The sequence below is a fragment of the Oenanthe melanoleuca genome, chromosome 19 (assembly GCF_029582105.1).
Source record: "Oenanthe melanoleuca isolate GR-GAL-2019-014 chromosome 19, OMel1.0, whole genome shotgun sequence".
Lineage (NCBI taxonomy): Eukaryota > Metazoa > Chordata > Aves > Passeriformes > Muscicapidae > Oenanthe > Oenanthe melanoleuca.
The window spans coordinates 1,177,661-1,201,558 of NC_079352.1; the positions used below are offsets into that span (position 1 = coordinate 1,177,661).

A 23,898-nucleotide genomic window follows, 5' to 3' on the forward strand; every position below is an offset into this window, starting at 1 on the left:
TCTGTTGATCTTTGGGACTTGGTGCATTCACAGTGGTGTAGGAAAAGCAGGTTTTGTTCAGATCCCAGAGCACAGCTTGGATCTCCTTCTCTGCCCATTCCCAAACCTGTTCCCTGACTGCTGCCAAGGGTCAATGGGGGCTTCGTGTCCCCTGTGACTCGTGTCCCCGCAGTGTCCCCTTTGCTAACTGGGTGTCCTTCCACGTGAGCCTGTCCCCAGAGCTGCCCCACAGTGGGGGCACGACCCCCACTGCTAACCCCCGTTTTGGGGGTGCTCCCCTGGACCCTCACAGACTGTTCTGGGGCTTGGCCAGCAGGACCCCACACATGAGAGCACGGGGGTAGAAATCTCAAGGGTTCTCATCTTGGCCCCCTTCCAGCGCGGGCACAGCACCCGGGAGACCCAAACCCAGAGGGGATGGGGAACACGGGCAGAGACAGGCGCTCCCAACCCGGGTACCACCGGCAGCGGGACCCCCGAGGGCAGCGGGACCCCCGACAGCAGCGGGACCCCCGAGGGCAGCGGGACCCCCGAGGGCAGCGGGACCCCCGAGGGCAGCAGGACCCCCGAGGGCAGCGGGACCCCCGAGGGCAGCGGGACCCCGACAGCAGCAGGACCCCCGAGGGCAGCGGGACCCCGACAACCGCGGGACCCCCGACAGCAGCGGGACCCCCGAGGGCAGCGGGACCCCCGAGGGCAGCGGGACCCCCGAGGGCAGCGGGACCCCGACAGCCGCGGGACCCCGACAGCCGCGGGACCCCGACAGCCGCCGGCTCCGGGCGCTCTCCGCCCCGTCCCGTGCGCTCCGCGCTGCCCCCGCCGCTCCCCCGGGGCCTCCCGCCGGCCGCGAGGCAAAGTCCGCCCCGGCGGGCGCTAAGGGCCGGGCCGAGCCGTGCCGGGCCGGGGCGGGGGCCGGAGGAGAGGCCTTGGCGCTGATTTGCATAAGGTATAATGCCTTATGGTGGCGGTCATGGCTTGGTAGAGCGCGGCCCGCGGCCCGCAGCAGCCGCGGCCGGGGCGGAGCGGGAGGAGGGAGGCGAGCGGCGGGCGCGCCGCGGCCCCGGGAGGACGGAGGATGGTGTCCCAGCTGAGCGCCCTGCAACGGGAGCTGCTGGGCGCCCTGCTCAGCTCCGGGGCCACCAAGGAAGGGCTGATCCGCGCCCTGGAGGACATGGTGCCCGCCGCCGGGTTCGGCGTCAAGCTGGAGAGCCTCCCGCTGTCTCCCGGCGGGGCCCCCGACGGCAGGGCCGCGCTCCCGGCGCTGGCCAACGGGCACGGCAAGGGCAAGCTCTCGGGCGACGAGGGCTCCGAGGACGGCGACGACTTTGACACGCCGCAGATCCTCCGCGAGCTGCAGTCGCTCAACACGGAGGAGGCCGTGGAGCAGCGGGCAGAGGTGGAGAGGATGATCAGGTACCGGCACCGGGCGCGCCCCGCGCCGCGCCGGGATCCGCCCGCCGGCGCTCGGTCCGACCGCCCCGACCCCGAGCGCCCTGCCCGGGGGTCGTTCACGGTGTGTCCCACCCGGTGAGGGGTCCCGGTGCTCCCTGCCCGCCCCGCGGTCAGTCCCGGTGCTCCCTGCCCGGTGTGTCCCACCCGCTGACGGGTCCCGGCGCTCCCTTTCCCGGTGCTGGCGGGGACCCCGCGGCGGAGCGGAGCCTCAGCCCGGTGACCGCGTCCCCCCCGCCCCGTCGGGGCTGCCCGTGTCCGGTGGTGCCGGGGCCGTGGGGGCTCGGACCGGCCGCCGGCTCCGTCCCTCCGCGCCGGCGGCTCCAACATAAACCGCACCACGTGGAGCCCGGGGCGTTATTAATTTATTTCTATAAATCATCAACAGAAAGATACACAAAGGGCCGCGATCAGGGCGATCGGGCCGGCGGGTTATTCATTGCCGGGGTTGTAAAGCGGGCCGGGAGCGGGGAAAGCAGGAGGGAACCCCCGACGGCGGCGGCTCCGCTCCGGCCCATCCCGCGATGCGGCCCCGCTCCGAACCGAGCCGGGCCGGGCCGGGCCGGGCGGGGCAGCCCCGGGCACGGCGGGCAGCGCTGCCCCGGCCCGTGGGGGCGCGGGCGGCACCGACCCCGCTGCGGAGCCCCGGGGAAGCGGCGGCTGGTGTCGCGGCCGCGCTCCGGTGTGAGCAGGTGGGAGCCCGGCGGGGACACCCCCGGTGCTGCGGGGACACCCCCGGTGCTGCGGGTCTGTCCGTGTGTCCCCGCCGTGCCCGGTGCGTGTGGCGATGCCCAGCGCCGTACCCGGAGCGCGGCCCCGGTGCTGCCGCCCGTGTGTGCCCTGTGCCAGCCTGCGGAGCCCGGGGACAGCCCGACTGTCCCCCCGACACCCCGACTGTGCCCCCGACACCTCGGGATCTCGGCAGCGGTGCGCTCCGGTGCTGTCCCGGCTCCTCTGGGGACAGGGCGGTGTCACCCGTGTCACCCAGGTTGGGACCCTTCGGTGCCAAAGGGGCTCCGTGCGAGGGGGGATCCATCGCAGCCCTCTCCCGATGGGTTCCCTCCTGCTTGGCACGGAGCCCCGCACCCCTGGGTGCCCTTGGTGGCTACATCCGTGCCCGGGGGTGCTGAGCAGGCTGAGCCCCGGGCTCACGGTGCTCCCACAGGTGTTTCTGTGCAAAGTTTGCCTTGGGTGCAAACAAGAGCGGGCACATGTCCCTGAGGAGCCTTTGCAAAGAGCTCGTGTTTGCTCTGAGAGAGGCCTTTGTACTTGGAGAGGGAGCGGGTTGGGGAGCTGGGAGACACCGGCTGCAGCCCAGCTTGGGGCTGAACCCCCTTTTCTCGCAGGGCAGGCTCACTCTGGGGCTGTTCCCACATCCCTGGGGCTGCTCAGCCCTGCAGCTCTCCAGGACCCTGGTCTGGGCTTTGCTGCCCATCCCTGGTGTGGTGGTGCCCATGGGGTGACACGGAGAGCCCAGCTCTGGGACAGGCACCCCATGGCTCCCCCCCTGCTCCATCCCACCCAGACCTCACCCAGGCAAATAATAAATCCCAGGAGCACCCAGATCCCATCTGAGGTCTGGAAAAGCCACCAGCCCTGGGGACCCAGCAAAGCCACCCCAAAATGTGTGGGGAGCGCAGGCACAGCCGGTCCCTGGTGTGCAGGGACGTGCTGACCAGGACATCATTTCTGCAGGGTTTATAATCCATCTGTATGAATTCTTGGCATATTTCTCTGAGGATGTGGAGTGTATTTACCTGGTTTTGAGGCTGACAAAATGGGTGAGCTGGTCTGGGAACCCCTGGGAAGAGGCTTTGCCCCCACCTGTGTGTGAGGCTGAATGGGGAAATGGCTCTTTCTTGGGCAGCGTTGGCAGCCAGGCTTTGTGGGGCTAATTTTGTGTAAGAAAAACACCTTTCCATGATTTTGGTGGAGAAGGATCGTGGAGCCACAGTTTTAAACTGGTTTTCCAGTATTAGAAAGCACTCCCGGGTTGGTCAGTTTTGGTTTTATTTGTAAGTAAAGTCCTGTTGAAGATTGGACAGTTAATGTTTGTTTTATTTCATTTTGGTGACAGAATCAAAGAAAAAGGGCTGGTGTTGACTCAAAAGGTTTTCCTCTCTGGCTTTTTAGGTTACCAAAAAAGAAAGGAAAAAAAAGAGGCCAAACAAACACTCGAACGTTTCATATTGGGTCAAGTCCAAACATTTTGTTTAACATGAAACAAAATGTTTGGGTTTGGTTTCAGGTTGTTTAACCCTTTTGAATACGGTCAAGTTGATTTGTAAAGGAAAAATCACTGCTCAGAAATTAAGAACTGAATAATTGTTTTGAAAGTGTAAGTATGAAACACGTTGGAAATGTCAAGGCAAAGCCTTTTTAAAAATAATTAAATGGAGGAAAATTCGAGAGGTTTTTTTTGCTAGTTCTCAGATATTTTTCCAGCCAAAACGTTGCCAAATTTTATTTGATTTCTAAAATCTCACCTGTAGCCCCCGAGTCACTCATCTGACATTTTCCAAGCGTGCTCCGATTCACTGGCTCACGGTTTCACTCTGCCCTGGGCTCAGTTGTGAACCCAAACCGCTCTTAAAAATTATAATGAGCTGTTTCATTAACTTGTTATTAATCAGTAATTAGTGGGATCAGTTGGGTGACAGGAACCACTTGTGACAAAGTTCTGCCCGAGCCCCTCCGCTCGGCTCTGCCCGCTGCTGCTGCCAGGGACAGGACATTTTCCCCACATCCTCCTCCTTGCTTCCCACCTTCTCCTGGGAACCATCCCGTGGAAGGGACCCCCAAAACCAGCAGGGTTCCCCTGCCTGGAGGATGCAGGGCTGGGCAAGGCTCAGCCACTCGAGGAAGGCTCCGTGGCTCCTGCCCGGGGTGGGACAAATTCCCGCTTGGCTCTGCTCCGGTACTTTTGCCGTGGATCCAACCAGCTTTGTTTTCAAGCTGCATTCAGGAAAAAAAAAAGTAAGAAATCTACTTGCTGGGCTTTTTTTTTTTTTTTCTTTTTTCCCTCCACTTGACAAGTTGAAGGATCCAAAATAAGTAATGAATTGGGAAAGCAGTCGGACGGTCGTTCCAAGAGCGGCGTTGGGATATTGCATTATTTGAGTGCAGGACTGTGACCAGGTCTGGGCTCACACTGAATTTTCAGTGCTGAAAGTGCTCCCTTTTAGCCCAGAATAAACCCTGGATCCAGCACAGGTGTGTTGGCCCGTTCCTCTGCTGTCACACAGACAGCATTTGGATTTTCAGCTATAATTTTATTTGTTATAAAATATAAAAACCCTAATCAGCAGATCCTAAATCAGCGTCAGCTACCCCAAGAACAGTAGAGCAGTGTGATTTAGAGAAGAGTCATTTACACCTGGATCCTTCAGGAGCCTAATTCAAGTGTTTAATAATAATCAGGAATGAGTCAAAATTTTGGGGGCTTTGGTTTCGGTTTTGCGTTCGGGGACTCGTTGGGGTTTGTGTGCCTGGTCTGACCTTGGTTTCTCAGCCTTTCACATATTGGTGCGTGCACAGCTGTGGGAAGGAGGGAATAGGGTCCATTTTAAGGGAATATTGAGATTTTTAGATTATTTTCCCTGTGGGAATGGAAGGAAGAAGCTGCACAGCAGGCACGGCCGGTGGGGTTTGGTGGCTGTGCTGGGGTCCTTGCCCCTGGGGACATGGGGCACAGTGCAGGTGCTGCACCCCTGAGCAGGGGCAGGAAAAGCATCCCCAGCACTTCTTTTTCTTCATTAAGAGACCAGGGCAGGCTTCCCATGCCCATCCATGTGTGTGTCCCACTGTGTGTGGGATTTCCACGGGAGAAAATAATCGTGCGCTCTAAGAATCTTGTGTCCTTCTGCAACAGTTTAATAACGATAGTAATAATAATAATAATAATAATCATAATCATAATCATAATCATAATCATAATCATAATCATAATCATAATCATAATCATAATCATAATATAAAAAGGTTTCCATGATGGAAAGAAGCACATACTGGGTGCAGCAGATATTAACCCTTGGTCTCCCTGCCCACAGCGAGGACCCGTGGCGGGCAGCGAAGATGATCAAGGGCTACATGCAGCAGCACAACATCCCACAGCGGGAGGTGGTGGATGTCACCGGCCTCAACCAGTCCCACCTCTCCCAGCACCTCAACAAGGGCACCCCCATGAAGACCCAGAAGAGAGCTGCCCTGTACACGTGGTACGTCCGCAAGCAGCGGGAGATCCTCCGGCGTAAGTACCCGTGGGAATGGGGATGGGAGAGGGGTCCCTCTGTCCCTGGGTCCCTCTGTCCCTCTGTCCCTGTCCCCACACAGCCCCCAGCCTCCAGCTGTGTAGCATCTCAGTTTTCCAAGTAAAACGAATTTATGGCGCAGGAAAACTGGGTGAGAGCCCCTCTTGGTGGCAGCGTTCCCCCCGGCTCACCCACACAGCTGAATTTCTGGGTGTTTGTATTTGTTAGAGATGGGAAAGCGATTAATGATGGCTCACAATTAGGTGCCTTTCCCACTCTTTTCCTTGTTATTTTTCAGGCTGCTCAATTTTTTTTTCAACTAAGTGGAAAAAATTTAGAGAGAGAAAATTAAAACCCGCTGAATTGCTGCTGCCTGTAGCAGGGTTTGGGGCAGTCTGTGCTGGTTAAAATGCAGATTATTTTGACCAAGCACAAGATTTATTCCTTTGTGCCCCTCTCCCACTCTTCCCTGCCCTGGGATCTGTCCCATAGCTCTCAAAGCAGCTCTGAGTGGCACTGACACCCCCAGGAACGGGCTCTGCCTCCCTTTTCCAAAAGGATGCAATATCCAGCAGACGGGAAGTGCAGAAAAGGGTTTAGCACCAAATACCATTGCTCTGAAAACACACCTTGAGACGTTAGAGCAAACACAGCCTGCTCCAGCCTTGCCCTGCGTTTCCCCCCCGTCACAGGGGGAAAAAGCCATTATGAAAAGAGGGAGAATTCCCCTGCAAAACTGGGAATAATAAAACCCTCCCATTAATCTCGCTTTACTGCCGCGGTGACAAGCGCCGGGGCTGGGGCGGCCGCCGAAGGTCACCTCTGGTGCTGTCCCAGCACAGGCTGGTCCCACCAGGCTGGGAGGGGACTGGGAGGGCAGCACAGAGGGGCACCCTCTCGGGGGGCTTTGCAGTCGTGTACTGCCCAGCTCCTTGCTTGGAAAAATCCTCCCGAAACAAGTGCAGGCTGGCAGGGGCCCTGCCCATGAATATGCATGGCCATCCGCATGCCCTGCACATGCCTCCCCATTAAACAGGGGTGGCAGCGGGCTGGCCCCTTCCCGGGATGGGTGGCAGGGAGCCCCTGGCTTGCTGCAGAGGCTGCTGTGGGCTCGGGGGGCTGCGGGAGGGGACACGGGGGGGTCACCTGGGCGCGGGACAGTGACTCCGAGCGGCGGCTACAGGCCAGCTCACGTCTGCTCCTTTCTCTTTCAGAGTTCAACCAGACAGTCCAGGGTTGTGGAAATATGACAGACAAAGGCAGTCAGGATCAGCTGCTGTTTCTCTTTCCAGAGTTCAATCAGCAGAACCAGGGGGCTGCCCAGCTCGACGACGCCTGCTCTGAAACGCCCAGCAAGAAGATGCGGCGCAATCGGTTCAAGTGGGGGCCGGCCTCCCAGCAAATCTTGTACCAAGCCTACGAGCGCCAGAAGAACCCCAGCAAGGAGGAGCGTGAGACTCTGGTGGAGGAGTGCAACAGGTAATGGGTGCCCCACACACCTGCACTGCCTCCCCTGCCCCACGGCCTCAGCCTTCCTGCCAAAGCTGCTGGAGACGCCGGGCTCTGGGCTCACCACCCCGGCTCGTGGCACAGCTTTGCCGAGCTGCCAAAGCTCTCCTTGCCGTGTTTTCCCTGTCTGGGAGATGTTTGGGGCAGAGAGAGCTCTGTGCTCAGGCAGGGATGCTGCAAGGATGGTACAGTGGGGATACCACAGGGGTTCTGCAGCGTTCCAGCAGCATCAGAGGGAGCAGGGATGGACTTTACAGCGTGGCTGTAGTTGAGGGGAGCAGGTGAATTTGCAGGAAGGGCTGATTTGTTGTGTCCCCTGTTTGCCCCTTTGCTCCAACGTGTCCCCTTGCACTCCCAGGGCCGAGTGTCTGCAGCGAGGAGTGTCCCCCTCCAAGGCACACGGGCTGGGCTCCAACCTGGTCACCGAGGTGCGCGTGTACAACTGGTTTGCCAACCGGCGCAAGGAGGAGGCTTTCCGCCAGAAACTGGCCATGGATGCCTACACAGGCCAGCCCCCACACAGCATGAACCTGCTGCTGTCCCACGGCTCCCCACACCACAACCAGCCCAGCGCCTCCCCGCCCAGCAAAATGCCAGGTAAGGCTCTGGGGTGGTGGCAGAGTTGGGGGTGCAGGGAGGGGATGCTCGCCCTGGTCCCTGCTCAGCCTCAGGGGGGGATGGATGGGGATGGAGAGGAGCTGTCACTGCAGTGTTATGGCCAGCAGAACCACATGGTGAGGGCTGGATTTCTGTCGTGCAGAGGATAAATCAGTGTTTGCTTGGTTGGTTGAACTCATGGGAGTTCCATGTGGGCAGGGAGAGGCTGTGCCCAGGAGGAGCTGCCCCGTGCCTGCCATGTGGTGCCAGTGCCAGCCCGTGGGGTGTAGCCCACTGGGGAGCACTGGGGAGCACTGGGGAGCACTGGCAATGCCCCAGGGAAGGTGTGGCAGCGTTTCCTGGCCTCTCTGTGGGGCTGGGTGTATGAATCTGCACCATCCTATGGCACAGTGGAGTGAGGAGATTGGGGAATTGGAGTGGGAGATAACACCGTGGGGAGGGGGCTGCACACCGGGAAGGGGATGAGAGGCATTGTTGGGAGAACAATCCCCATTGTCCCTTCCCAGCCCTCTGCATCCCAGGCAGGTGGGACAGGGGGCTCGGTGGTGGGGGGTCAGCACGGGGGCTGTGTCCCCACTGCCCCACATCCCCTGGGACACTGCCCCACATCCCCTGGGACACTGTCCCACATCCCCTGGGACACTGCCCCGGCAGGGGAGGCTGGAACCAGCCACCTCCTGCAAATGACCCTGCCTGGCTCCTAACACACACCCAGCTGGCCACAAAGGCAAACCAAAAGGAGCCCGTGTGGCACAGAGTCCACACAAGGGCAAGGTGCCTGGGGACTCTGCAGGGTGGCTGGACACCAGTGTTCACCCTGGGCTACCCGGGGATGTGCGTGGGCAACCCCAGCCCTGGGAGGAACCGGCAGCATCCCGGGCCCGGCCAGCGGTGACCACAGTGTGACCCTGCCCCAGGAATGCCCCGCACAATGGCGCGGACGGGGAGGACGTTTGCCCTGCTGTCAGCGGCTGATTGCTTACAAGGTGCCCTACAAGCACATTGTCAGCAGAATCAGCTGTTTTCGGTGTCGCGGCGGGCTTTACAATGCCCCACCAGCATGCAGCCCCGCATTGTCACGGCGTTGTCCCCCCGTGCATGCTTAATTGACAATTAAGCCGGGGCTTTGAACGAACCCCGCTGCCTTTGATGTGCCAGCGCACATGGGGCACCCCCCGAGAGCTTTTGTTTTCTTCTATTAGGGGACAGCAATTACTGTAACCGCGGGCATTTATCTTGGGGCTGGAGGGCCCTTAAGCCCCAAGCTTTATTTTCCCTGTCGGAGCGGTGCCAGCAGGGGCCGGCCGTGGCTATAGGGCCGGTGTCAGCCCATCCCTGGGGCTTTTGAGCAGGGCAGGAGTGATGGCTGGGGAGCAGAGCCCCTCCGGAGGGGTCAGGAGGGCTTGGCTGCGGGAATTGCTGGGCGGTCGGTGCTCCTATCCATCCTGAGGAGGAGGAGATGGGCATGGCAAGGGACACTGTGGGGTTTTGGGGGTGATTTGGGGGGCAGCAGGCAGGGATGGAGCTCAGCCATCATTGCTACAGGGCGTTAGACCCAAGTTGGGTCCAAAGGCTTCCAGCTCCCAAAGACACCTCTGGGTCCATGGCTGCTGGCACATCCTGCAGGGGGTGCTTGGGGATGCTGGTGGGGCACACTGAGTGCTGGCCCTGCTGCCTGGCTGACCCCATCCTGCCTGTCCATGCTGGGATTTGAACTGTCCTTGCCCCGACGTCTGGGCTGCTCAATGCCTTAACAGCTTAATGACAGCGCCAGGACAGCCCTGCCCTGCCCCAGGGACAGCCCCGGCAGCAAACCAGGGGCTGGAGCTGTGGGGCAGCTGCAAAACCCTCTCCCGTGCCCGTGCACAAAGAGGGGTCGCCTCTCCTTGGGACATCAATGGGGTCTTGCAGAATGGGATGCCAGCGGGGCAGGGATGAGAGCTGTAAAAGTCAAACATCCTCCAGCCTCTTCTTGGGGACACAGCTGTCCAGCCTCGAGTTTTTAACTATTTGGAGGTAAATACTTAAAGCCTTTCAATCTTTGAGGCTCCTCTCCAGGCTGGACTTTTCCCTGGCTCGGGGTTTTATCAGCGATCTTGGTTCCCTGTTTGATTTGAAGGTCACTCGGGGTTTTATCTCGGTGCCATGCCGTAGACTCTGCCTTATGCCATTTTTATCTTCAAGAGCCCCGAAGACAATCGGGGCATTGATGAGATTAGGGCAAGCACCGCCCGCCCCCCACGCCCCTCCTGCATACAAAGGGCCCTGCAGAGCCCCAGCCCCACTGCCCAGCCCCACAGCATCACCCCAGACTGTCCTGGGGGGCTCCACACCCCCCAGCCCCACAGCATCACCCCAGCCTGTCCTGGGGGGCTCCACACCCCCCAGCCCCACAGCATCACCCCAGCCTGTCCTGGGGGGCTACACACCCCCCAGCCCCACAGCATCACCCCAGCCTGTCCTGGGGGGCTACACACCCCCCAGCCCCACAGCATCACCCCAGCCTGTCCTGGGGGGCTCCACACCCCCCAGCCCCACAGCATCACCCCAGCCTGTCCTGGGGGGCTCCACACCCATGGGGGACACAGCATCACCCCCAGCCTGTCCTGGGGGCTCCACACCCCCCAGCCCCACAGCATCACCCCAGCCTGTCCTGGGGGGCTCCACACCCATGGGGAGGTTAGGGTGTCATCCATCCATCCATCCATCCATCCATCCATCCATCCATCCATCCATCCATCCATCCTTCCAACATCAGAGCAGTCACATTTATATACATATATATGTGTACATACATATATATTAAAATGCACTACTTACACATGTACATATTTAGATATCTCTGCAGATTGAGATAAACATAAAAACAACCCAGTGGCACCCCTGAGATTCTTCCTAAAACCCAAAAGGTAATTGAAAGTCTTTAACTTTCCTCTAAAGGAAGAGCCCATCAGCAAAGCCTGGCTCCAGGGGTACCCTGCTTTCTCCCTGGATCCTTCCTGGTGTTCTTGGGGTGCTGGTTCTGACTGGGACCCGGTGCCAGCAGTTGTAATATTTTACTGTCGGGTGCATTGTGGGGCTCGGTGGGTACAGTGCACTGTTAGGAGCTTTTCCCTGTTTTATGGGGGTAATTAGAACTTTATGACAGCAGCAAAATGGGAGGGTCTAGTCCCCATAAACGGGTTTATAATGGATATAAACTATGCACCTCTGTAACTGAGCAAGATTAACACTTTAGGGACAATTTGAGTGGCAGCCCAAAAATCAGAGCTGCCTGGAGAAAAAAATCAGAGCCCAAAAATCAGAGCTGCTGCCTGGACCTGAATTTTGGGAGGGTGAAATTGTCCCCATCAGTGACCTGGGTGTCAGTGGGTGAAGCATCACTGAGTACAGCATGACCCCAAAAATTACACTTTGCTTTTCTCACCCCTCTTTCACACCCTGGTCCACACCAGTGGCTGCATTCTGGGGGGGTCAGGCAGAGCCCAGAGCTGAATCCCTGCCACCAGCAGATCACTGGTGAATTTTTGGGGTCTCTTTTGGGGTTTGGCATTGCTGGTGATGTGCAGGACATTGGTGAAGGTCTGGGCAGAAGAGCAGCTGGAGCTGGGGAAGGGGCAGACACTGGAGGTTGGGGTGTGCTGTGGCAGCAGGGCTCCTGCTGCATGGGAAAGACAGCTAAAAGTACAATGAGGAGGTCTTTAAAAATACAATTTATTAATATCAAACATGACTTAAAGCAAAGCAGAACCAAACTGCTTTGCTGGTGCGTGATGTGTCCTGAGAAAATGGCACAAGGCTGTGATTAAAGTGATAAAGACACCAATCCTTGCCCTGAACTCCCAAAAGCTGAGTCAGGAGGATGAGTGTGGCACCCCAGAGAGGTCAGGGGGTGCTGGGGTTGTCTGTGGGTCTCAGGACCCCCTGCCCTGGGGCTGCTGTCCCCATCCATGGGCTGGAACGGGGTTAAGGCTACGGCAGCCAGACCCTGGGGCACGTCTGGGGCAGGGGAGAGCAGTAAAACATTTCACAGGCTGTGCAGCTCAGGGGCCACACAATGGCCTGTCCCATAAACAGACTTTTATATTATGGCTGTAGCTCCAGTTTAAAAAAAAGGAGCCTTGAGGAGGGAAGGCTCCACGGCCAGAGCCATTCCCGTGATCCCCATCCAGGCTCCTCTCCTCAGGATGAGACTGAGGGGGAATAAATCCCTTTGCACAAGGGCTGCTTCCAGCTGTGGAGGCACAGGAGAGCAGCAGGAGAACCCTTGTGTTGGGCTGTGTGAGCCCAGCCCATAAACCCTGGATGCCAAAGCTCGTTCTTGGGGGAATCCTTCGTGCCTGTGCATTCACTCCGGCTGTGGGGACATCCCAGGGTTTGTGCTGCCAGGGAAAGGCTGGATCCCAGGGTTCAGTGACTGAGGGAGCTCGGGGGAAAGGCAGCTCCATCGGCAGGGAGCTGTGTGTGCTACAGCAGTGACAGCAGAGCAATGCCTTGTAGTGATGTCCTGATATTAATGACCTGATCTGCCCAAATCCTACCCAGCCTTAGGGACACATAAATAATAACAGCCCTGCCATTGTGGGAATGGGGAAACCCAGTGAGGATAGATGCTTCCTAAAAACCCAGTGAGGATAGATGCTTCCTAAAAAGCAGAAAGCTTCTCCCTGCCCAGCAAGAGGCTTCTGAGGCTCCTTGGAGGTGTCACCGCTGTCACCGTCCCCAGAGCCCAGCCTGGCTCTCCTGGGGAGAGTTAATCTTCATCAAGACTCTTCATCAAGACACGGAGTCTTCAGTGGCTTTATCTAGAGACCCAAAATCTCAGTCCCCAGCCTATCTGGGGATCTCGGCGCTGGTTATTGTTCCTCAAACAATCAAAGTCTTGTCCTTGGGGTTGCAAGGAAAAGCTTGAGAATCAGCATTTAAACCTCTTGTGTGTTTTAAAGCCGACTTCACAGCTTTGGGTGGCTCGGCTCACGAGTTACCACCCCCTTTAGCTAGGTAAGGCATGATTTTGCATTTAAAATGGACTTTTTTGTTGTCCTTACTGAGCCCAGAAGACGGCAGAAACTCTGATTTCCTCAGCGAGAGGAGCCGTCTGCGCTCTGTCTATCTCTGAGATCACGCCCAGAAGAAAGGGCTGTGTTTTATCTGCCCTGCCATTGTTCCCGCAGCGGGATCCCAGCCCGGAGTGAAGCACCCTCCGGCCGCAGGAGGAATGTGTGTGACAGTGCCCGGGTTGAGTAATGTTTACCCTGCTCACGGCGGGGACGTCCACTCGGGCCGGCAAATATCCACCTGCCACAGGACATTCTTTTATTATCAGGGATAAAGGGGTTTGCTGGGAAATCATCAGGAACCAGACATGGTGAGGAGATTCCTATCTGCGGGTCGTGTTTGACCAGCTGATGGGGAAAATTCGGAGGTGATTACGGGCTGGCTGTGTTGTGGTTTTGGTGGAGGGTGTGAGTGGGTCTGTGCTCGGGCAGATGGTTTTGGAGCTGGTGGAAAGCTCCTGGACTCCAGTTGTTATTTCTTTGCTTCTCTTTGGTTCAGAGATCAATTTCAGGGTAGTCCTTAGTGCATCCTTCAGTGAGCCAGCCACAGGCTGAGCCTCCCCTGTGTCCCCAGAGTCCTTGTGCAGTAGTGGATGCTGCTCATGGTGGCTGCCAAGGTGGGCTCTGCCACCCGTGGGTTTTTCCCCCAGGAGAGTCATGGTTTGTCTGTCCATCACCCACCACTTCCATCCCATCAGTACATCTGGCTGGGACTTCTCCTAATAAATGGCTTTTCTCTGTAGTTGTCACAGCAGCCCCGTAAAAGACACTTTTGTTTCCCATGGGTTTTCCTCAGTTAATAATTTGTGATCTGTAGATGCCTTTCCATGACACATGGCTGATCATATGGTTATCAGTGTGGGGTGCTTTAGCCAAATTAAATATATTTATATAGAAGACCTGTGCTGGGGCCAGATTTCCCTGCAGGGCAGTGGAGGGCTGGGGTCTGCTCTGGGGGTTGGTGTGTCTGGTCCCTCTGCCTTGCTGCTGTGCCCTGTTAATCATCCACTCGTGGAGAGGGTGTTGAGAGGGAATGGGACGCAGAAGGGCCTGAGAAAACAGTGGGAGCCATGGCTGGGCAGCCTGGGATGGCTGCAGGGAGCAGGGAGAGCCTCTGAGGGATGAGGTGGAGGGTGCAGGGTCACTCCCCATGGGGTGCAGGGTCCCCAGGGCAGGAATTTGCAGGATGGGTGTGGAAAATGGAAGCAGGAGGGATGCTGGTGTGTGTGGGGCTGCTGGCCCAGGTGGGGCTCTCCATTTTCCCCCTGTGGCACTGGGCAGAGTGGGATTGCAGCTCCAGCCATAAACCCCTCACTGTAATTCCAGGAGATGGGGCCAGGGACGTGGTGCTGGAGGAAGGGCCACACTTTTCAATATTTGTCATTCACTGGTGTCATTTAGGAACTTGTGCACATCTGCATCCTTGTGCCACACGCTGTGGGATCACTGGGGGGTCCAGGGGGTGGGCACAGCCCTGGCACAGCTGGGTGGTGCCTGTGGGTGATGGCAATGGTAATGGGTGATGGCAATGGCAGTGGGTGATGCCAATGGCAGTGGGTAATGGCAGTGCCCGTGGGTGATGCCAGTGGCAATGAGTGATGGCAGTCGGTGATGGCAGTGGCCATGGGTGATTCCAGTGCCCGTGGGTGATTCCAGTGCCCGTGGGTGATGCCAGTGCCCATGGATGATGCCAGTGCCCGTGGGTGATGCCCGTGGGTTATCCCAGTCCCTGTGGGTGATCCCAATGCCCATGTGTGATGCCAATGCCCCTGGGGGACGGCAGTGCCCCTGGGTGATGCCAGTGGGTGATGGCAATGCCCGTGGGTGATACCAGTGCCCATGGATGATGGCAATACCCGTGGGTTATGCCAGTCCCTGTGGGTTATGCCAGTCCCTGTGGGTTATGCCAGTCCCCGTGGGTGATACCAGTCCCTGTGGGTGATGCCAGTCCCTGTGGGTGATGCCAGTGCCTGTGGGTGATGCCAGTGCCCATGGGTGATGCCAGTGCCCCTGGGTTATGCCAGTGCCTGTGGGTGATACCAGTGCCCCTGGGTGATGCCAGTGCCCATGGGTGATGCCAGTGCCCCTGGGTTATGCCAGTCCCTGTGGGTGATGCCAGTGCCCCTGGGTTATGCCAGTGCCCATGGGTGATGCCAGTGCCCCTGGGTTATGCCAGTGCCTGTGGGTGATGCCAGTCCCTGTGGGTGATGCCAGTGCCCCTGGGTGATGCCAGTCCCTGTGGGTTATGCCAGTGCCCATGGATGATGCCAGTCCCTGTGGGTGATGCCAGTGCCCATGGATGATGGCAATACCCGTGGGTTATGCCAGTCCCTGTGGGTGATGCCAGTGCCCATGGGTTATGCCAGTCCCTGTGGGTGATGCCAGTCCCTGTGGGTGATGCCAGTGCCCCTGGGTTATGCCAGTCCCTGTGGGTGATGCCAGTGCCTGTGGGTGATGCCAGTGCCCATGGGTGATGCCAGTCCCTGTGGGTGATGCCAGTGCCCATGGGTTATGCCAGTCCCTGTGGGTGATGCCAGTCCCTGTGGGTGATGCCAGTGCCCATGGGTGATGCCAGTCCCTGTGGGTGATGGCAATGCCCGTGGGTGATGCCAGTGCCCATGGGTGATGCCAGTGCCCCTCGGTGATGCCAGTCCCTGTGGGTGATGCCAGTGCCCTGGTGTTTTGCAGGGGTCCGGTACAGCCAGGCCAGCGGCGAGGCCGTGTCCTCGGGGGCCATCAGCCACCACGGCAGCGCTGCCATGGTCACCACCAGCCAGGCTGTCCTGCAGCAGGTCTCCCCGGCCGGCCTGGACCCGGGCCACGGTTTGCTCTCTCCCGAGGGTAAAATGGTGAGTACACCTGGCCCATTGTGGCGGCGCTGATAAGATAAGAGGGCCCAGCAAACACGCTCTGCCCGCGGTTCACACGCGGCGGGGCTGAACAATGGCACATTGTGGGGGGACCCGGTGCCACCGTCCTGCTGGGACACCCAGCGCTCCCCAGAGGGGTCTGGCACAGCCAGGGCTGCATTGATCGCAGGCTGGGTGGATCTGTTTGCTCTCCCCTGCCCATGACACGGCATCGATAAAATACTCATTCATTACTTTTGGGAAGAGCTTTGCCTGTGAGCAGGGACCTTCTTTGTCCCAGGCATCACTCAGGGGATTGAAGCTGCTCTTGCTGCTCTGGCCCCACAGCTCCTGCCTCTCCCCCTCCCCTTTGCCATGTCCTTGGGGTTCTGCTGCTGGGGTTTTGCTGGGCAGAGCTGCAGCATGGCAGCAGTGAGATGGGACATCAGCATCCTGTGGTTCTGGACATGTCCCCATGGCAGGGCCCAAGCACTTGGGGTGCCCCTTCCTGGTGCAAAGCCCCTGGGTGAAGGAGCAGGGCAAGGAGGGGGTGCAGGGGTTCAGGCCAGGTGGGGGTGGGATGTGCTAGCAGAGCACAGCCCGTCCCTGGAGCAGGCTGCCAGAGGTTTGCCTGCAGCTGCTCCTTTTCCGGGAGTTCTTTCCTGCTGAAATCGAAAGTCAAACATGGCACTGGGTGACGGGGCCAAGCCGGTTCTTCCTGGGTTTTCACTTCCATTTTCAGAGGGCTGTCCCTCCTGGGCCATCCCATCAGTCTCCTGGTGAAGCTGGGGGGCCATGGAGGGGCTCTCTGTCCCCTCCCTCAGCTCTGGCACCGTTTCACTGTGCCAGAGAGGGTCTCTGTGCAGCCCCTGGGCTCTGGCTCTCACCCTGCCAAGCCAGGGGGACATTGCAGAGCGACACCCCAGCCCCCCCAGCCCACTCCCTCTGCCCCAGCACGCCCAGATCGCCTCAGGGGTGTGTTGAGCCTCATAACCCTGAGCCTGGAAGCCATAAAATGAGTCAGGGATAAAGGCAGTGGCAGCAGCAGCACTGCATGCCCAGGGCGGGGGTCCCCAAGCACCAGGCAATGCCAGCACCCCCTGCCAGCTCTGGGACCAGCCAGAGACCCCTGCAAGGGGCTGGGCAGCACGGGAGGAGGAAAGGGAGCAGATTAAACTGGGAAAAGTGCAGCAGAAGAGCTCTGCAGATTCTCCCCCAGGCACAGACACTGCCCAGCGCCGTGGGGACCGCGCGGGACCGCGGCTCTGCCAGCTTATCTCTGATCTCCAGGCAGGGCTAGCTGGTGCTTGCAAGTGATTTAATAGAAATATGCTGTAGGCTGTGGTTTCTAGTAAGTAAACATGTGCCTTTAATGCCCCACAAGGAGCTGCCAAGGAAGTTGCTGCATCTTTCAGGAAGGAGCGTTACTGAGGCTCCAGAACTCTCTTGTGGCTCGCTCTTTCATGCTTCAGTGTTTGCTGTGCTAGTGCCAGAGGGTCTGCCCTGAGAGTCCAGTGCCTGGAGGGTCTTTTCCAGTCATGCACAGTGCAGGTGCAGCGCTCTGGGGCTAAACAGCCTGTGCGAGGAGCTGGGCTGCGGGCGGGCGGCGTGTGCTTGCCGGGAGCTGTTTGACTTGTGCAGCCGAGTGTGCTGTAACCCGGCCTTGAAGGGACTTTGAAAGTGGAAAATACCGGATCAGGAAATGTGAGTCACTCCCGGGCTTTGGAATTTATTGATGGATTTGTTTCAATTGCTATCTGCAGCTCACATGTGCAAAATAAACAAGGTGCTCGGAGTGTCCAGAAATGTCACCTGGAGGGCTGCAGGGATGGCTCAGAGTCGGGATTGAGGTCACCCAGTGCAGGAGGGCTAACGACAGCCATTAGGGGAAGGTGCGGCAATTAAAGGAATCAGGACTTACACGTCCTGGGGACCAGCTCCAGTCCTTGAAGCACATGCCAAGTGCCTTTGTCTGATCCCTAAACTTTGGCCTGAAACCGCAGGCACTGGCTCTGCTGTGCACACCCACCCTGTCTCACCAGTATCCTGCCAGGCTGGTGACTAAGATCATCACCACGAGGCTCTTTTAATCTGCTTTCTGTCATTTTTCTTCCCTTTCCCGAGCTGATAGGTCCCACTTTCCCCTACAAGCATGAGTTAATGAGTGTCCCCGTGGGCTGGAGCTTGGACTTGGGGTACAAAACAGCAAAGGTTTGGGATGTGCTGTGTTCTGGTGCCATGCTCCAGTGGAGCTGGGAGCCAGTGCCAGCCAAGTCTTTCCCAATGCTGTTCTGCTGTGTGCTAACACAAAGCTGAGGTGTGCAGTCAGGGTCTGTGGGGGCTCTATGGGGTGAGGAGGGGGCTCTGCTGATGTCCCCAGTGTCCCCATGACGTGCAGGAGGGGCTGGGGGCTCTGACAGTGCCTGTCCTGCCTTGCTCCCAGCAGATCTCCGTGTCAGGGGGTGGGCTGCCCCCCGTGAGCACCCTGACCAACATCCACAGCCTGTCCCACCACAACCCACAGCAGTCCCAGAACCTCATCATGACGCCGCTCTCGGGGGTCATGGCCATCGCCCAGAGTAAGTGCACCCCGAGTTCCCCTCTGCCCCCAGGGAGGTGGCACTGCCTCTGCTGACATCCCTGCTCTGCTCTCTCCCTGCTGCCAGGTCTGAACACCTCCCAGGCTCAGAGTGTCCCTGTCATCAACAGCGTGGCTGGCAGCCTGGCAGCCCTGCAGCCCGTGCAGTTCTCCCAGCAGCTGCACAGCCCCCACCAGCAGCCGCTGATGCAGCAGTCCCCCGGGCACATGGCACAGCAGCCCTTCATGGCCACCGTGACCCAGCTGCAGAACTCACACAGTAAGGCCTGGGGGGAGTGCAAAGGGAATGAATTGGGATGGGAAATCAGCCTGTGCTCTCCTCCTGCTCTCCCTGCCCAAGCTGGCACCCTTGGCTGCTGCCCCTCTCTGGGGGTTCCAGCCCCTGGCATGCTCAGCAGTGCAGGGGGGTCACATCCTGCCTCATCCCTTCCTGCCCCTCTGCTCTGGTCCAGCCCCTCAGTCCCCACGGGTTTCTGCAGAGCTGCAGTGGCTCGGAGGGAAGCACTGAGCTCCTTCCTTGGCTTGTTTTCCCTCATCCCTGTCTCCCTGCTGCCCATTCCCATCCCTGGAGGGCTGGGGTGGCTTTTCCCTGACGTGTCCCCTCCTCTCCACAGTGTATGCACACAAGCAGGAGCCTCCCCAGTATTCCCACACCTCGCGCTTCCCCTCGGCCATGGTGGTGACGGACACCAGCAGCATCAGCACGCTCACCAACATGTCCTCCAGCAAGCAGGTAGGGCCCCAGGGGGCTGCCTGAGGGGCAGGGGCTCGGGGTGTGAGGGGGGAGTGCAGCTTTTCCCCCTCTGGCTGCGGGGCTGGAGGTGGGAGTAGCAGAGACCCCGTCCTGCTGCCTGTGCTGCGTTCAAGCTGAGGATGAGAATTCCAAAAACCTTCCAAAACAGCTGCTTGCAGGTGCTGTGATGGGGATTTGGGTGATTTTGTCCAACACTTGGTGGCACCAGCCAGGCCCTGCTCATCCCTGGGGCAGCTCCATGAGAGTGGGAGCATCCTGCTGAAGGTAGAAGGTAGAAGGTAGAAGACAGAAGGCAGAAGGTAGAAGGCAGAAGGTAGAAGGCAGAAGGCAGAAGGTAGAAGGCAGAAGGTAGAAGGCAGAAGGTAGAAGGTAGAAGGCAGAAGGTAGAAGGCAGAAGGTAGAAGGTAGAAGGTAGAAGGTAGAAGGTAGAAGGCAGAAGGCAGAAGGTAGAAGGCAGAAGGCAGAAGGTAGAAGGTAGAAGGTAGAAGGTAGAAGGCAGAAGGCAGAAGGCAGAAGGTAGAAGGTAGAAGGTAGAAGGTAGAAGGCAGAAGGTAGAAGGCAGAAGGTAGAAGGCAGAAGGCAGAAGGCAGAAGGTAGAAGGTAGAAGGTAGAAGGTAGAAGGCAGAAGGTAGAAGGCAGAAGGCAGAAGGCAGAAGGTAGAAGGTAGAAGGTAGAAGGTAGAAGGCAGAAGGTAGAAGGTAGAAGGTAGAAGGCAGAAGGTAGAAGGTAGAAGGCAGAAGGCAGAAGGTAGAGCCAAGCAGGCTCTGCTGCTCAACCCTGGTTGGAGTCAAGTGGAGTCCAAGGCTCCCCCAGCCCATAAACCTTTATCATCTGCCCACTGCAGGTGTAAGGCTGGACTTATCCTGGTTCAAATCAGGTGTGTGAGGCTTTCCTTAGACAATAGTCCCTTTCTGAGAGCCAGCTCTGGGGACTGTGGGAAATATGTGGCCCTTATTGATCTCTAGATAAATAAGAGAGAGCCTTGAACTTGCATTCAGATAAACTTTTCTTCCCAAGGTTTGACAGGGGACACGAAAAAAATGTCTGCAATGACCACAGAGTAAATAGAGTGTGGGATTGCTGTGAGACCCCCCCAGCGGGACCCTTGGCGAGGGTGAAGGAAGGGGCTGGGGCTGCAAAGGGGCTTTGGGGTGTTGGGAAGGGGTCATGAACACCCCCCCAAGGATCCCACTGTGGGCAGGTCTCAGGGTGAGCACTCAGGCACGGCCTCCCCTCCGAGCTCCATTTCCTCCGTGCAGCTTTATCGGCCCATCTGCTGCGCGCTCAGCCCGAACTGCCCCTGATTAATCGAGCTCTGCTCCTTTGATGCTGGGCTGGGGCTGGCCTCGGCAGCCCGGGGACACAGGAAATGTCCCTGGCAGGGGCACAGAGCCTGGCCATCCCCTGCTGCCCCCGGGCCCTGCCATCACCCTTCCCTGACCAGCGGGCTGCAGAACCCGGGCGTTTCTGCCTCCATTAATTAAAGCAGGAGGAGGTGTCACGGCTCAGGAGGGGGAAAATGGGGCCAGGACCCTCCATCTCTGTGATTACATTACTCCCAATACATGATAAACACCCTCTCCCAACAGCAAACCCTCCCAGTGCCCAAAGTCTCTTTTCCTACCAACCATTCGATGCCCAAGCTACAGCTGGAAAAATTTATCTTTGGACATGGATTTCTTTCTTGGTGGTCTGCAGTTTCATTAGCCAGAGGCGAATGAAGTGTGACAGACGCAGCATGGGGGTCCCATAAATGCTGCTCACCTCCCAAATTGCTTAAATTCCTGGATATTTTTGGTGATTTGGGTTTCTATCATTGACCAGGGGCTGTGCCATGATTCCTCCACGCTTTGCCTCAGCATGAAGCAGGCAGCCCCCAGCAGACCCCAAAACCTGCTCTGTGGTGGAGGTGGAGGTGGTGCTGGGGGATGGAGCTGGAGGGAGGCCCCTGCTCACCCCCAGCTCTCCCCTGGCCTGCTGTGGGTCTCTTATCAGATGCTGTTATTAGACCTGGAAGGGGCAAATACCTGCGGGTTCCTTTGACAACGCTTGAGGCCGAGCCACCATGTTTATGACGTTGGCAAACACCTGATAGCCACGGCCAGTCCCTAATGACATGTCACGGGAGGCTCCTGGCGTCTCCTTATCTCCTCCTGACCGTGTTTGCTGTGTGCTCCGGCCCACAAGGTCACCCCCACCCTCCCGGGGCTGGGGGGACCCCTGGCATGGAGAGGGATGGAGAAGGAGCCTCTGCAGGGGGATGGATGGGGCTGCTTGGCTGGGGGACAGCAGTGAGCCCCCAGCCCTGCTCCCAGCTCAGCCTCACACCTGGCTGCTCCTGGCACAGCCTGGGCACAAACAGGACCTTTTTTAGTATTATTATTTTTGGGAGGGGGTGGCAATAGCTGGCTTAGAAAGTATTTTCCCACTGCCTCCCCCACGGGGGTGCCAGGGGCTGAGCAGGGCAGCACCAAGGTCACGCAGCAGTGCAGGAGGTGATGCCTCCAGATGCTTTTGTGGTGCTGCCTCCTCCTCCTCCTCCTCCTCCTCCTCCTCCTGCCGCTCACTGCGCTGCTCTCTCTCCCTCCCCAGTGTCCCCTACAAGCCTGGTGATGCTCCACACCTCGCTGCTTTTGCACGCATAGCAACGGGATCTTATTTTCCACAACATCCCGGCGGCGAGCTGCGCTCACAAGCCCGGGGGTCGCCTGCCGGAGCAGAGCCCAGCAGCGAGGAGAGGAGAGGAGCCGCAGCCGGGGCTCGGGGAGCCGCCCGGAGCCGCCCGGAGCCGCCCGGAGCCGCCGCGCCCGCCGGGACCCGCCTCTCCATCCCTCCGCGCTTCCAGGATGTGTCATTTTGGGGATTCATTCCTGCCTCCCGAGAGGCTCTCCCGAGGAACGAGGCTGTGCTGGCAGCTGGCACAAGGGGAAGATGGATCGTGTTGAGGTTCTGCTCCTCCACTCGGCGGACTGAGAGGGACCGGGGTCTGTTACTTGGCGTTCGGAGGGAGGAATTGCATGTGTTGTTGAACTGAGCCAATGAAACTGTAAATATAGGTACAGTCTGCTCCATCCTCCCCCTTCCCCACTCCTATACATAGAGATTTATATAAAAAAGAAGTAAATTTTTGCCCAATGGATGTAAATTACTGTAATTAAGTGCAATTGCCCCATCTGTATATATTGGTCCTGAATATCTTCTCTTTCTCCTTTTTTTTTTTTTTTTTTTTATGGTAAAGGTCAGAGCTGAGGATGGTTTTGGTTTTGTATTTCTCTTTTTCCTTTAAATGAGTTAATTCCAATCCTGGGGCTGGCAAGGAGCCTGGTCAGGCAGCACTGGGCTCTGCTGGGCAGGAGGACAGGCAGACACGTGTCCCCTGCACGGTGACATCCCACGTGAAGGAAGGGCACAGGGCGAGCTGGGCAGGACCTGGGAGATCCATGGGGGGCAACTGCCACTGCAAATTAATCTCACAGGGTTTCCCTGCTTCTGGGGACTCTGAGATGGGCTCTGGTGGGGTGGGGAGGGGCTCAGCAGCCTGGTGAGCACATCCAGCTCTGGGAAGTGTCAGCAGCTTCCAGGTGAGCCTGGAGCCTTTGCTGCTACAGAGGGAATGGGGCCACACAGAATTCTGATGGGATCTTCCCCAGATGGGTTCAGACACTGTCTCCCTTTTCTCCAGGATACAGAAGGGGTGGGTGCCCAGTTACTGCCTCCCTCCTGCCCAGTAAATGGCCAGTACAGGTGGCTCCTTTGCACCTTCAGCAGATGATGATGATGAGCCTGGTTGGCTCCACAGGGTGCTCTCGTCCTCGTGGTGCCATGGATGGATGGATGGATGGATGGATGGATGGATGGATGGAACGTGGGCTGTGGTGTGAGTGCTCCAGCTGCTGCCCTGTCCCTGCATGGACAGCTCTGCAGAAGGATCTCCAGCTTGTGAATGATCCCAGCTCTGTGTGAGGGCATGTCCAGCCCCTCAGGCACCCGCTGAGGACACACACCAGAGCCCTGGAGGAATTTGGGTGCCTAAGTCCAACCTCCCAGAGCCATGGAAGCTGTCAAAGGCATCGTCTGCCCTCTGTACAAGGATTAATACTCCCCAGTTGTGCTGATTTTTCATTAACTCTGTGGCATGTGCCAAGTGCTGAGAGGGATTTAGAGAGCTGGACAGCAGCAGAGGCCCATGGACAGATAACCATGCTAAGGAGAACACTGGATGCTCTCTTTGGGCTGAGAAAGGCTCTTTGGCTCAGTTGTCTGGCACAGGGGGACCCTCACCCTTGCTGGGACTGACAGGAGCTGCCCTACAGTGAATAAGTCATCAGGAATTTGGAGACCAATATTCAGAATTACATTTAATTTAATGTACACTGTAATTAAACACTGTTTCTTCTGAGTCCTTGCTGCTGAGTGGTCTGTGAGTTCCACAGTGGTCATGTGTGGTGGTTTGGCAGAGGCCAGGCTGGCAGGGACACAGGCTGGTGGCACGTCCCTCCTGCTGTGCCTTGCAATGATCATCTCCATTTATACCTGCCTGGAGTTTGCTGTGAATCCCCAGGTACCAGCCAGGAATCCAGGAGGCTTTTGGAGGTGGGGAGAGCCACATCCTCACCCTCCTAATGATGCCCTAATGATGCTGCCCTTAGCCCAGCACTCATTCCCTGCTAACTTTAGCAGCTGAGTGCTAAGCAAACCAATTAGGAGGGGAGTGCCAAAGCCAAGCCCCATCTGCTCTGGATGCTGAGCCCCTGGCTCAGTGCAGAGGGGGAGGTGGCAGGGTGTGCTCCAGGGGCTGGAAAGCTTTTGAAGG

At 58.1% G+C, this 23,898-nt stretch overlaps 1 protein-coding gene across 4 annotated transcripts; it reads left to right on the plus strand.

Moving 5' to 3' along the window:
• Positions 1-867: 867 nt before the first annotated feature.
• On the plus strand, positions 868-23,484 carry HNF1B (HNF1 homeobox B). Of its 4 annotated transcripts, none has more exons than XM_056506810.1 (9): positions 868-1,413; positions 5,499-5,698; positions 6,914-7,178; positions 7,567-7,805; positions 15,572-15,732; positions 18,176-18,311; positions 18,399-18,590; positions 18,946-19,064; positions 21,678-23,484. In XM_056506810.1, exons 1-9 carry the CDS (start codon positions 1,076-1,078, stop codon positions 21,696-21,698), a joined length of 1,671 nt encoding a protein of 556 aa, XP_056362785.1. In that variant the 5' UTR covers positions 868-1,075; the 3' UTR covers positions 21,699-23,484. The 4 variants fall into 4 exon arrangements, with proteins under 4 accessions (XP_056362785.1, XP_056362786.1, XP_056362787.1 ...); XM_056506811.1 differs by having other exon boundaries at positions 871-1,413; positions 18,179-18,311; XM_056506812.1 differs by having other exon boundaries at positions 876-1,413; positions 6,992-7,178.
• The last annotated feature ends 414 nt before the right edge of the window (positions 23,485-23,898 follow it).